The sequence below is a fragment of the Myotis brandtii genome, unplaced genomic scaffold (assembly GCF_000412655.1).
Source record: "Myotis brandtii unplaced genomic scaffold, ASM41265v1 scaffold115, whole genome shotgun sequence".
Lineage (NCBI taxonomy): Eukaryota > Metazoa > Chordata > Mammalia > Chiroptera > Vespertilionidae > Myotis > Myotis brandtii.
This window is the reverse complement of record NW_005353967.1, coordinates 17,019,079-17,031,612: the sequence shown is the minus strand read 5'-3', so window position 1 is coordinate 17,031,612 and position 12,534 is coordinate 17,019,079. Positions and strand designations below refer to the sequence as shown.

The 12,534-nt window shown below is 37.9% G+C and overlaps 1 protein-coding gene across 1 annotated transcript in view; it reads left to right on the top strand.

Moving 5' to 3' along the window:
- ANKRD31 (ankyrin repeat domain 31) overlaps positions 1 to 12,534 on the top strand; it is a 150,344-nt gene that overhangs the window by 1,312 nt on the left and 136,498 nt on the right. Inside the window, exons 2-3 of the mRNA XM_014549846.1 lie at positions 5,651 to 5,724; positions 10,085 to 10,194. Coding sequence (XP_014405332.1) covers positions 5,651 to 5,724; positions 10,085 to 10,194 — 184 coding nt within the window. The remainder of the gene's footprint in view (positions 1 to 5,650; positions 5,725 to 10,084; positions 10,195 to 12,534) is intronic.

The following is a 12,534-nucleotide window of genomic DNA, read 5'->3' as shown; positions in this document are numbered from 1 at the left end:
AAACTCAGGCATGTGCCCTGATCAAGAATCAAAACATGACCTCCTGGTTCATAGGTAGATGCTCAACCACTGAGCCATGCTGGCTGGGCTAGACTAGGGCTTTTAAAATTTTAATGCCCTTGTAAATCACTGTGGAATCCTGGTAAAATGTGGATTCTAATTCAGGAGTTATCTGGAGGGATCTGAGATTCTGCATTGCTAACAAGCTTCCAGATTAAAGTTCCTACTATTAGAGAAGGGATCACATTTTACAAGAGCTTATCAAAGTAGTAACAGACTGGGATGATGAGAGCTCAACTAAGAAGAAACAATGGGAATGGAGGGAAAAGGGCAAATTTGAGAAATCTTTAGAGAGTAAATTTGGCAGGAGATGGTGGTTCATTAGAAGTGGAGGATGATACCCAGGTTTCTGGCTTGTTGATGTACTAGAGGCCTAGTGCACGAAATCGTGCACTGGTGGGGTTCCCAGTGCCTGATGGCTGCTGGCCAGGGCCTTCCTCCCTTCCCCCGGCCAGCCCCGTCCCCTGGTCGAACTCCCAGAGAACTCCCGGTCCAGGGGACAATTTGCATACTACGCTTTTATTATATAGAATACACATACAGTAATATTCGCTCTTGTTGATGTCCAGGAAACATTTTGACTAATCTTATAACAACCACCACAATCAAGATCCATGACAGTTCCATCACTCCAGAAAAACTCCCTTTAGCTGCCCCTTTGTAGTTAAGCCCCTCTCCAATTTATTTATTTATTTTTAAAAAAATATTTTTTATTGATTTTTCACAGAGAGGAAGGGAGAGGGATAGAGAGCTAGAAACATCGATGAGAGAGAAACATCCATCAGCTGCCTCCTGCACGCCCCCTACTGGGGATGTGCCCACAACCAAGGTACATGCCCTTGACCGGAATCGAACCCAGGACCCTCCAGTCTACAAGCCGACACTCTATCCACTGAGCCAAACCGGTTAGGGCAAGCCCCTCTCCAATTTAAATCAGTATTCCTATATATGTAGTATATCATCTTTTTTGTATGTCTGCTTTCTTTCTTTCCTCCTCCCCTCATCTTTGGTTGTTAGCAGTTTGATTATGATGTGCTGAGGCATGATTTTGTGTGTTTTCCTGTTTTTGGTTCATTGATCTTGAATCTATAAATTTATGTCTTTCACCAGACTTGGGAAGTTTTCTGTTATAATTCCTTCATATATATTTTTTTCTGTACCAATTTCTTCTCTTCTGGAACTTTAAATGACCATAAATGGTCTCCCAGCTGCCTGAAGCTTTATTAATTCTATGGTCTTTCCTTTGTGTGCTTGCATACCTGGTGTATCCCTCTCTTCTAATTCGATTATTAGATACCAGTCATATTAGATTAGGGCCCCACCCTTATTGCCGGGGTCCAGCCTCAGGGGGCCGGGGGTTCCCAAAGGTGTGGATGGAGTCGGCAAAGAATGTTTTACATGGATCTTCCTGTGCCTGGCTGAGGCCACAGAGAAAGATCCCGAGGCAAGCTGAGCCTTTATTTTATAGTCAGAGGTAAACAAGGTAGTGGTTACCATAGTTACACTGTTCTTGTGAGTTTCACTTGTTTTTGTTCTTGCTGCACTTCCCTCAGTCCATTAGCTTCCCAGATAAGATCTAGGGAGTGTTATAAGGTCAAGCCTAATTATGCTAAGAGGACTGTGCCCTCTAAGCTGGGACTTATTTGTGACTTTGCCAATAGGTCAGTCCGAGGCTTAACCCTATAGCGGCTCCCACACCTTATAATCTCAATTGCCTTCTTTAAGGACTTGTTTCCAAATCTAGTCACATTGTGGGTTGATCTAAGTGGGTTCATGTCAAAAAACCCATGAGCCACTTTGAAGAAGCTATCACTAGCTAAAAATGGGACAGTTTGAACATTGAGAAGAACTATAACAGCAGTGGATTTAAATCAGTGAGTTTGTAATGGTCTTTAAAAACATATTTCAATATTATGAAAACTGATAAGGAAAGAGAAAGAAGCAGCCCTAGCTGGTTTGGCTCAGTGGATAGAGCGTCAGCCTGTGGACTGAAGGGTCCCGGGTTCAATTTAGGTCAAGGGCGCATGCCCAGGTTGTGAACTCCGTCCACAGTAGGGGGTGCAGGAGGCAGTTTTTGTTTCTATCTCTATCTCCCTCACCCTTTCTCTCTGAAATCAATAAAAAAATTTTTTTAAAATAAAATACATAAAATAAAATAAAAAAGAAAGGAAGGAAGGAAGAAAGAAGCAGGCATTTATTTTGCCTTTCCTATGCAAACTGTAACTAAGTAACTTGGCTGAGTTAACATAGCTTGATGGAAAGTAATTGTATAGTTGATGAGTGAAAGTGTTTTTTAAAAAATATGTTTTTATTGACTTCAGTGAGAGAAAGGGAGAGGGAGAGAGAGATAGAAACATCAATGATGAGAGAGAATCATTCATCGGCTGCCTCTTACATGACCCCTGCATGTGTCCTGACTGGGAATCGAACCCTGACCTCCTGGTTCATGGGTTGATGCTCAACCACTGAACCACACCAGCTAGGCATGAGTGAAAGTTTTTAAAAATATGTATTTCAATTAATAAATGAAGAAAGTAATAAAGTAGAATATTGCCATTTTATATACTCCTAATAATTAATAGACCTAGGCAGGGTCATCAATGGTCACTAACATCACAAAATGAGTTACAACCATCATATTGAGCAAGTGGCATCTGTTGCCTATCACCAGAAGCAGAAATCCAGACACTTCTCCCCACTGTATCTTGGTATTAGAGTCACCGATGAAAACACAGTGCTGGAACAACACTTCACTCACATAGAGAAGAGACAGAGCAAGATTGGCTTCAATAGTGGGCACTGGTCCCCCATGGCCACTGGCATGCCCACACCCCTCTTGTGCCACAGAATGAGGAACTTCATCCTCTCCCCACAGAAGACATATATAGTGGTGGGATTGGCCAGGTGCCATGTGACACACACTTAACAAATCAAAGGAATGCACATTGAGTCTGAAACAAGGAAAGGTATTTTCACGCAAGGTAATAGGTCCAGCACAGCCTGAGAGAACTCTGTCTCTTTGTAAGAAAGTGTTTCAAGCTCGAGGCCAAAAGGTAGTTGAAAGACTGCATGCACAAGACTGCCTTTCCGGACATATACTTCATTATCTTCTGTAGGAAGTACACATATGCTTCCCCAAATTGAACTTGAATTAGATCAAACCTCTAGGTCTAATAACCAGTTTACAGGAAATATACAAGATAGAGGAACATATTAAATAACATGCAGTCAGTAAATGCAAAATGTGGGAAACTCTTCAGTAAAAACAACCCAGTTTTTTCAACAAATAAATTGCAAAGGGGTGGGGGAGGTTGGGGGTAATATATAGATTTAAAAAGAGACTTACATAGCAACTAAATTCAATGTGTACCTTGTTTGGATCCTGATTTGAACAAAACAACTGTAAAAAGAGACACTTGGGGAAATGTAACTAAAATCTCTTTATTAGTTTTCCATTGCTGTATAATAACTTACTCCAAAACTTAGCATCTTAAAACAATAAACATTACTATCTTGTAGTTTTTGTGCTTCAGGAATCTGGGAGTTGCTTAACTAAATCATCCTACTCAGGGACTCCCAAGGCTGCATTCATCTCAAGGGTTCATGAGAAGGATCCACTTTACACATGGTGGTTTTAAGAATTAGTTCCTCTGGCCTTAGTTCCTCTCTTACCTTCTTGCCACATAGGCTTCTCCACAGGGCATTTCACAACAAGGCGAACTGACTTCCATGAGCAGATAGAAGCAAGAGAGTAAGAGGAAGACAAGGTGGAAGCTAGTGAATTTTTGTAACCTAATCTCAGAAGTAACATCCCAACATATTAATAGTGGTATAACTAAGAATGCTGGCCGTAACCGGTTTGGCTCAGTGGACAGAGCGCCGGCCTGCGGACTGAAAGGTCCCAGGTTCGATTCCGGTCAAGGGCATGTACCTTGGTTGCGGGCACATCCCCAGTAGGGGGTGTGCAGGAGGCAGCTGATGGATGTTTCTCTCTCATCCATGTTTCTAACTCTCTATTCCTTTCCCATCCTCTCTTTAAAAAATCAATAAAATATATTAAAAAAAAAAAGAATGCTAGCAAGTTTAGGTATAAAAAAATGACAGTTACGGTTTCATTTTTTATGGCCGAGTAATATTCCATCTTATATCTGTACCACAACTTTTTTATCCACTCGTCTATTGATAGGTACTTGGTTTGCTTTCATATTTGGCTATTCCAAATAACACTGCAGTGAACATAGATAGGGATGCATATAATCTTTTGGGTTTCTTCTGATGAATCTCCGGAAGTGGAATTGGTGGGTCATAAAGTAGTTCCATTTTTAATTTTTTGAGGAAACTCCATACTGTTTTCCATAGTGGCTACCAATCTGCATTCCCACCAACAGTGCATAAGGGTTCCCTTTTCTCCACATCCTTGTCAACACTTATCACTTGTTGATGGTAGCCATTCTGACAGGTGTGAGGTGATATCTCATTGTGGTTTTAATTTTCATTTCTCTGATAGTGATGTTGAGCATCTTTTTATATGACTGTTGGCCATCTATATGTCCTCTTCAGAGAAGTGTCTACTCAGATCCTGTCCTAATTTTTTGTTAGTCCTCACCCGAGAATTTTTTTTCCAATTGACATTTAGAGAGAGTGGAAGGGAGGGAGGGGGAAGATGAGAGAGAGAGAGAGAGAGAGAGAGAGAGAGAGAGAGAGAGAGAAAGAAACATCAGTAGAGAAAGACCGATTGGTTGCCTTCTGCATGTGACAATGCTGGCCAGGGATTGAACCTTCAACCCAGGTAGGTGCCCTTGACTGGGAATCAAACCCTTGACCCTCTGGTGTGAGGGCCAACACTCTAATCACTTAGCCATACAGGCCAGGGCCTGTGCTCATTTTTTAAATTGGATTGTTTGTTGTTGCGACAGCCTGGATGGACCTAGAGGGGAGTATGCTCAGTGAAATAAGTCAGTCAGAGAAAGAAATACTATATGATTTCACTAATATGCGGAATCTAAAGAACAAAATAAACAAAACGGACTTATAGATGCAGATGGTTGCCAGAAGGGAGAAGGGGTTGGGGATTGGGTGAAAAAGGTGAAGGGATTAAGAACAAATTGGCAGTTACAAAATAGTCACAGGTATGTAAAGGAAAGCATAGGGAATATAGTCAATAATATTGTATGGTGCCAGTTGGGAACTGGAAATATTGAGGGGAACACTTTGTAAAGTATATGATTGTCTAACGTCTAAGCTGTACACCCTAAACCAGTGTTTGGCAAACTGCGGCTCGCGAGCCACATGCGGCTCTTTGGCCCCTTGAGTGTGGCTCTTTCTAAGCCTTAGGAGTACCCTAATTAAATTAATAACAATGTACCTACCTATATAGTTTAAGTTTAAAAAATTTGGCTCTCAAAAGAAATTTCAATCGTTGTACTGTTGATATTTGGCTCTGTTGACTAATAAGTTTGCCGACCACTGCCCTAAACCAATACAAAATAAAATTGACAGTAAACTGTAGGAAAAAACCTGACAGTTAAATTGTTAGTCTTTGTTTAGGAAACATGATAACAATCTGTACCTTCTTTTTGGTATTTGAAAGGTTGCTCTTTGATCAAGACACATCTCTTAGATCTGAGTTCAGTCTCCATCCTGATATAAGTGGAATATGCAAAGGTGAGAAATAATTCTTTTCACTAAGCAGTCCATTTAATTTCTCAGGTGTTATTATTTCATTAATGTCTCCTTTTATATTTAGTCTTGTTCTTTAACTTTACACAGAGTTAGTTTCTTTGAGGCATCTGTAATAGACCCTGAGGTCTATTAAGGTCTGTTACTATGAGGACAGCAATGGGGATTATACTTCTGGAAGATGTTTACAACAGAGATATGGTAGTAGTACTGAGATAGCTCTTCTCTGCCCCCCAACTCTATAGCTTAACCCTAGAAGCTGCAAAAGTAAATAATACTTTTTTCTTGTTAATCCTCTCCCAAGGATATTTTTCCCATTGATTTTTAGAGAGAGGAGGGAGGGGGAGAGAGATAGAGAAACATCAATGTGAGAGAGACACATTGACTGGTTGCCTCCTACACACACCCCAACAGGAGCTGAGGATCAAACCTGCAACCCGGGTACGTGCTCTTGACTGGGAATTGAACCTACGACCCTCTGGTATACAGGCCAACGCTCTAACTACTGAGCAACAACTGCCAGGGCAGTAAATAGTACTTTTTAATAACCAGTCTGATTCTTTCAGTCAAAATTAAGTTGCAGATATCCTTGGTATATATTTTTATTTATTTTCATTTTATTATTTTTTATTGAGGTATAAGTAACATATAACCTCATATTATTTTCAAGTGTAAAAAATAATGATTCAATATCCTATATAATAAAACCCTTATATGCAAATAGACTGAATGGCAGAACGACCAGCAGAACGACCGGTCACTATGATGCACACTGACCACCAGGGGGCAGATGTTTAATGCAGGAGTTGCTCCTGCATTGAGCATCTGGCCCCCTGCCCCCCCAGAGGGAGGTGACTGGCAGCAGCGATCAGGGGGTGGGGCCGGCCAGTGGGCGGCGCCAGGCTGCCAGCCAAGGTGGGTGCCAGCAGGCCCCCCCTCCCCCATCGCCGTGCCCGCTGGTTGCCCCACAGATGGCCCTGATCTCTGGCCAGGCCTAGGGACCATACCCTATATATTGGGAACAGTCTCTTAGATTTAAAAATTAAAACCTGGCAAGGCTACTCTAACACTGAAAAAACAGGATGATGCAGTGATGACATGCATGGACTCTGGCTTGCACGTTTTGTGGTCAGCCCTGACGCTAACATTTATAACTGTGTGACAAAGCCAATTACTTAACTTCTCTCTGCTTCAGTTTTTCCACCCGTAAGATAGGGAAAATTGTACTACGGCCTCAGAAGAATCATGTTATATACTACTTTTTATAATCAGGGCAAAAAAATGCAGCTGCCCATACAACAAACAGCAAGATGCCTTTCACCTGTATGAAAAGTATGGTCACTGGTGCATACAGTGTTCGGATTGCGAGAGGGATGTCTGACTGCTGGTTTAGACCTGACATCCCCTGAGGGGGTCCCGGATTGCAAGAGGATGCAGGCCGGGCTGAGGGACCCCCCTTCACGCACGGATTCATGTACCGGGCCTCTAGTTTCTATATATTTTGAAATGATCACTACAGTAAGTCTAGTTAACATAGTCTATTACATTAGTGCAGTTAACATTGTCACACAATAAGTCTAGTTATATATTTTTCAAAAGTGCCTGTCACCTGCCAATTCATACTTCCTGAGTCCACTTCTAGATCAATTTAAATGGTGTCTAGAAAAGCCTATCACTAATTGTTACTGTTTAAAAAGTTCAGTTCTGCAGTTGGTGTTTAAACGGTAGGTTATCTCCTTTTATTATTTCTTCTTGTGAGAATTTTCATTTTGGAGGATGTCTGGAAATGAGTATAGAAGAAAAATTTCCTAAACACCATGAAGATCTTTGTATAGTTTGCAATGTCTTTTCACTGTACATTACTTCACCTCATACCACAATGGCAAGTTACAGTTTCGTCTTGGAGTGGTTTTTCTTACTTGTAATTGGAAGGGACAGTGAGTAATATTGGTCTCCAGAATGTATTCTTTGATGTATAAAGTGCCAGTAGGAAAAAAGTTAGAGGTCTGCTTTAATATTCTATCCAAGTTTTTTCTTTTATTTCCTTTTCAAAATAGACTTTTATTATTTTTGCTAATTACTAAAAGTATAAAACATTTTAAAAATAAAAAATTATATTATGTAGAAAATTGAAAATCCTATCCCCTATTCTTTCCTACAGTTCCACTCCCAACAATTGCCAGCATTTAGTATTTGTATATCCTTCTAGACTTTTGTATGCCAACATAAATATCTTTTATCATAATTGCTATTGTACTACATAATATGTTTCATATTTTGTTATATTTATCTACCTTAACCTTTTAAATTGCTACATATTATTTTGTATGAATGTACCCTTACTTAATAAATAGATTATATTTTTGGTGTTTCTCAATACTATAACAAATATGAATATTCTAATGCTTACACCTTTGCCTACTTTTTAATTATTTATTTAGAATAAATAACTAGCTAAAATTAGATTAACTTTCAAATAATGTATTCTGATTTTAAAGGATCTGACATGTGTCAGATCTTGACATTATGGACCCCTAGAAAAATGGCTTTCCCCTCTAACCAACATAGGACATATTCAGTCTTTGCAAAACTAATAAATAAAAAGTATCTGATTATTTTAATTTTAAAGACTATTTAGGCATATATTAATATTGATCATTCATACTTTTTTTTTGGTGTGAATTGCCTTATATATCTCCTAATCTTTATTATTGGTTTATAAGAGCATTTTACATATTAAATATAACAAAAATTGTCATATGTATTGCAAATAGGTTTTCCCAGTTTCTTAGTTATGTTTTCATGTTATTCATGATATATTTTGTATTGTAGAAGTTTTAAGTTTTTATACAGTAAAAGTCAGTCAGTTTTTTTTTAACTTCTTTTTTTTTAAATCCTCACCCGAGGATATTTTTCCATTGAATTTTAGAGAGAGTGGAAGAGAGAGAGGAAGAGAGAGAGAAATATCAATGTGAGAGAAACACATCAATTGGTTGTCTCCTGCATGCACCCCAACCAGGGCCCAGAGATGAGTCTGCAACCCAGGTATGTGCCCTTGACCGGAATGGAATCTGGGACTCTTTGGTCCACAGGCTGATGCTTTTATCCACTGAGCCAAACCGGCTAGGGCAGTCTCTTCTTCTTCTTTTTTTTTTTTTTTTTAAGGTTTATTAGTTTTTTCAAATTTAGAAATAGTTTACCTATTTCAAGACTATAAAGTATTTTCTTCTCTCTTTATTTCCACTTATTATATTTACAGCTTTTACAAATAATCTCTTTGGAATATTTTGGCCTATGGGAAGGTAGTTCTAAATTTATTTTTTTCTAAATGATTAACCAATTTTCCCAATATTATTTATTGAATAATTCTTCTTGGTGCCACTGTTTAAAATACCATATTGTTACATATTAAATTCCTAGATATATATGTCTGTTTCCCACTTTTTTTTTGTTTTGTTTCATTGATCTTTTTGACTATTTCTACTTCTGTGCCATTATTACATTATTTTACCAACCTTAGCTTTTAGTACATTTCTATATCTGGGCAGGAATATATCTTCCTACACAGAGTAGCTGGCTACAACATTCATCCTAAGCTTCTTGGATACAAACAGCAAGCTCAGTACCACTGTGAACTTCTAATCTACCCTCTTGCATCTTTGTTGGTGCTATTTCAGAGCTGGGTAGTTTTCGGGGATTCTGATGGAAAAAGTCCATATACTAGTAGTTACTTCTGAAGGAGCCCCTCCTTTTCTATGTTGAGTGACCAGCTGTTTACTGCTATTTTCTATTTAATCTATTTTCATCTTCTAATCTATAGAGGGTATCTTCTTTTTTTCCCCCCCCCCCCCCCCCCCCTTTTTTTTTTTTTTTTTAAACCATTGCTGTTTTAGATTTTTAAAACCTAATCATTTCTTTGGATTCTTTTTAGGAATTGGGAAGGGAAGAAAGTTAAAATATGGGCTCAATTTGCCATCTTGAAACAGAAATTTGGACTTTTTTTGAATTATATACTAGCATGATGGGTTTTTAAAAAGACCTAAAAATTTTTTTTAAAAGGAAAGTATTCTTTCTAGTGGGATTTAAGTCTATATAATTTTCTATTTATATCCTTTGCATCATTCATCCTGAAAAAAAGTAACTATCAAGTATTATTTTATTTACTGTAATGTGTATGTTTCTTCCTAATTAATAAGTTAAAAACCATAATTCATAAAAGTGACAGTTAGGAAATTATAATTTACAAAATGACCTTTAATGACTTTTTTTTACTATCTTTAAATCCTTGAGTCATTGTCAGAGCAATAAAACTGTTATGAATGACTATGATTATATTCCATTCTAGGCACATGCTCTCCTGAGATTCAACTTGGGTTGAAGCTCAGAGAGGATCCACAAAAGCAAATAAGTAAAAAGAAGACTATGCCTGTGCTTAATGAGGATGCAGTCTTACAGGTGTGTAAGCATATTGATTAAATACATACTTGTTAAAAATTGGAAATGCTACTTTAAAGAGTGACAAATTACTAATGATTAATTCTTTTTGTCTGTTATTTTGCTGCTTCTTTCTTTTATCAGTTCTTTTCTCCTTTCTTAGCTAATCATTCTGTTTCTCTGTTGCAAATTTATTGAAAGACAGTTGTTTTAGGAGGAGGATTTAAAATATTTCCTTTTTCCTCTTTATTTTTCTCTTTCAGTAGAGATGTGGAAGTGGGAGGAACAGAATGTTCTAAGAGGTTAGAATTATATTAGAATATAATAATTACAGTTTTCATCTCCATGATATGTCAGAGTCATCTTAAATTTGTGAAGAAGATACTAGTCTGTGTGGTAGAATTTGAGGTATGGGCCACTGAAAGGCTTTTCTGTTGTTCTGTGTGTGTGAATGCATGTGTGTGTACACACACTTATATACACACATTTTTATTTGCTTTGTAATGTAATCACCTTGAGGTAAGGTAAGGGGTGATTTAGTTAGTACCTTGACCTTGGCATAAATAAATTAGCTAACCAGAGATACCTACAAAGTCTTAAGGAATGGAAGGGAAGATTTGACCATGAGGATCTATTTAATATTGTACCTAGGAAGGTGTCTCACTTGAATTATCTCTGATTAAAAGAAAATTTTAACATAAAATATTTTTTCTTGAAGCTGAAATGTCTATATTTAGTTTCTAATAATTTGCTTAAAATCATTTTGCAATTTCTGAGTTAAGGGAAAAACATTTTCCTCCTTAGTCTCAGTAATTATGAAATGGGAAATAATAATTTTATCAGTTTATTTCAGAAGCATTTGCTATGAGAATATTGTACCAGGCTCTAGATTATACCTCAGAACAGTGATTTTGAAAGTTTGATTATCAGACTCATTTGGATAGCTTTTTAAAAATATAGACTCTTAACACCTGTACTTGAGTGGAACTTAGGAATCTCCATTTTTTAAAATATACATTTTATTGATTTTTTACAGAGAGGAAGGGAGAGGGATAGAGAGTTAGAAACATCAATCAGCTGCCTCCTGCACACCCCCTATTGAGGATGTGCCTGAAACCAAGTTACATGCCCTTGACCAGAATCGAACCCAGGACCCTTCAGTCCACAGGCCAACGCTCTATCTACTGAGCCAAACCGGTTAGGGCAGGAATCTCCATTTTGAAAGACTCCCAAGTAATTTCTGATAATCAACCAGCTTGGAACAATTGCTTTACAGGACTTTAAGAGTTAATGATTATATCTTTCAAAGGTTGGACATCAGATAGTAAATCAGCCATCTGCTGTATGGGCTTGTTGTAAAATTAGAAGAAGAAGGATAAATGAAGTATTTGATATTTGTTCCTCTTTTTTTCACCTTCATGGGAATTCTTTGGTAGTAAAATAGATACCTCCTTTAACTTTCCACTATCACTCTTTTTTTTGCCTGCAGTAAAAGTTAGACCATATAACCAAAATGTTTAAACATCTGTAGTGAATTTTAATATTATTTTAAAAATTGATACATACTGTTCTCATTATTTTTATTTTTATTCTATGAAAATAAACCATTAGGGGAAGGGAAATATTCTTTCCCCACCTTAAAAAACAGACCCCAACACTTTTCCACAGTTATTCTTTCTTTATATTCCAACACTCAGAACCCTTGTGACATTAGCCAGTGGGGGCTTGTTGTGTGAACCATGGATGGAAATGCAAGTGGGCCTCAGCCAAGGAGACGGACAGACTTGGGTCTCTTTCCCTCAACCTTTACACTTGGTCAATTTGAAATAAAAAGTCACTCTAGGGCAGTGGTTCTCAACCTTCCTAATGCCGCGACCCTTTAATACAGTTCCTCATGTTGTGGTGACCCCCAATTTCATTGTTACAAATTGAACATAATTAAAGCATAGTGATTAATCACAAAAACAATATGTAATTATATGTGTTTTCCGATGGTCTTATTAGGCGACCCCTGTGAAAGGGTCGTTTGACCCCCAAAGGGGTCGCGACCCACAGGTTGAGAACCGCTGCTCTAGGGGGTGGGGGGAGAAAGAAAAGTCCACTGTGGGGGGGAGGGGGAGGGGAGAAGAAATTATATGAGAGAAATTGATTTTATCAAATAAAGAAATGGAGAGACCAGAAAAGATGCTTTCCCATAATTATTTTCTTTTTTTTTGACTTATAAATAGCATATTTTTATTCATTAAATCATTTTTTTTATTGCTTAAAGTATTACAAAGGGTATTACATATGTCTCCTTTTTTCCCCCGCCCTTGACAATCCCCTGGCCTCCCCTACCCCCCAGTGTTTATGTCCATTGGG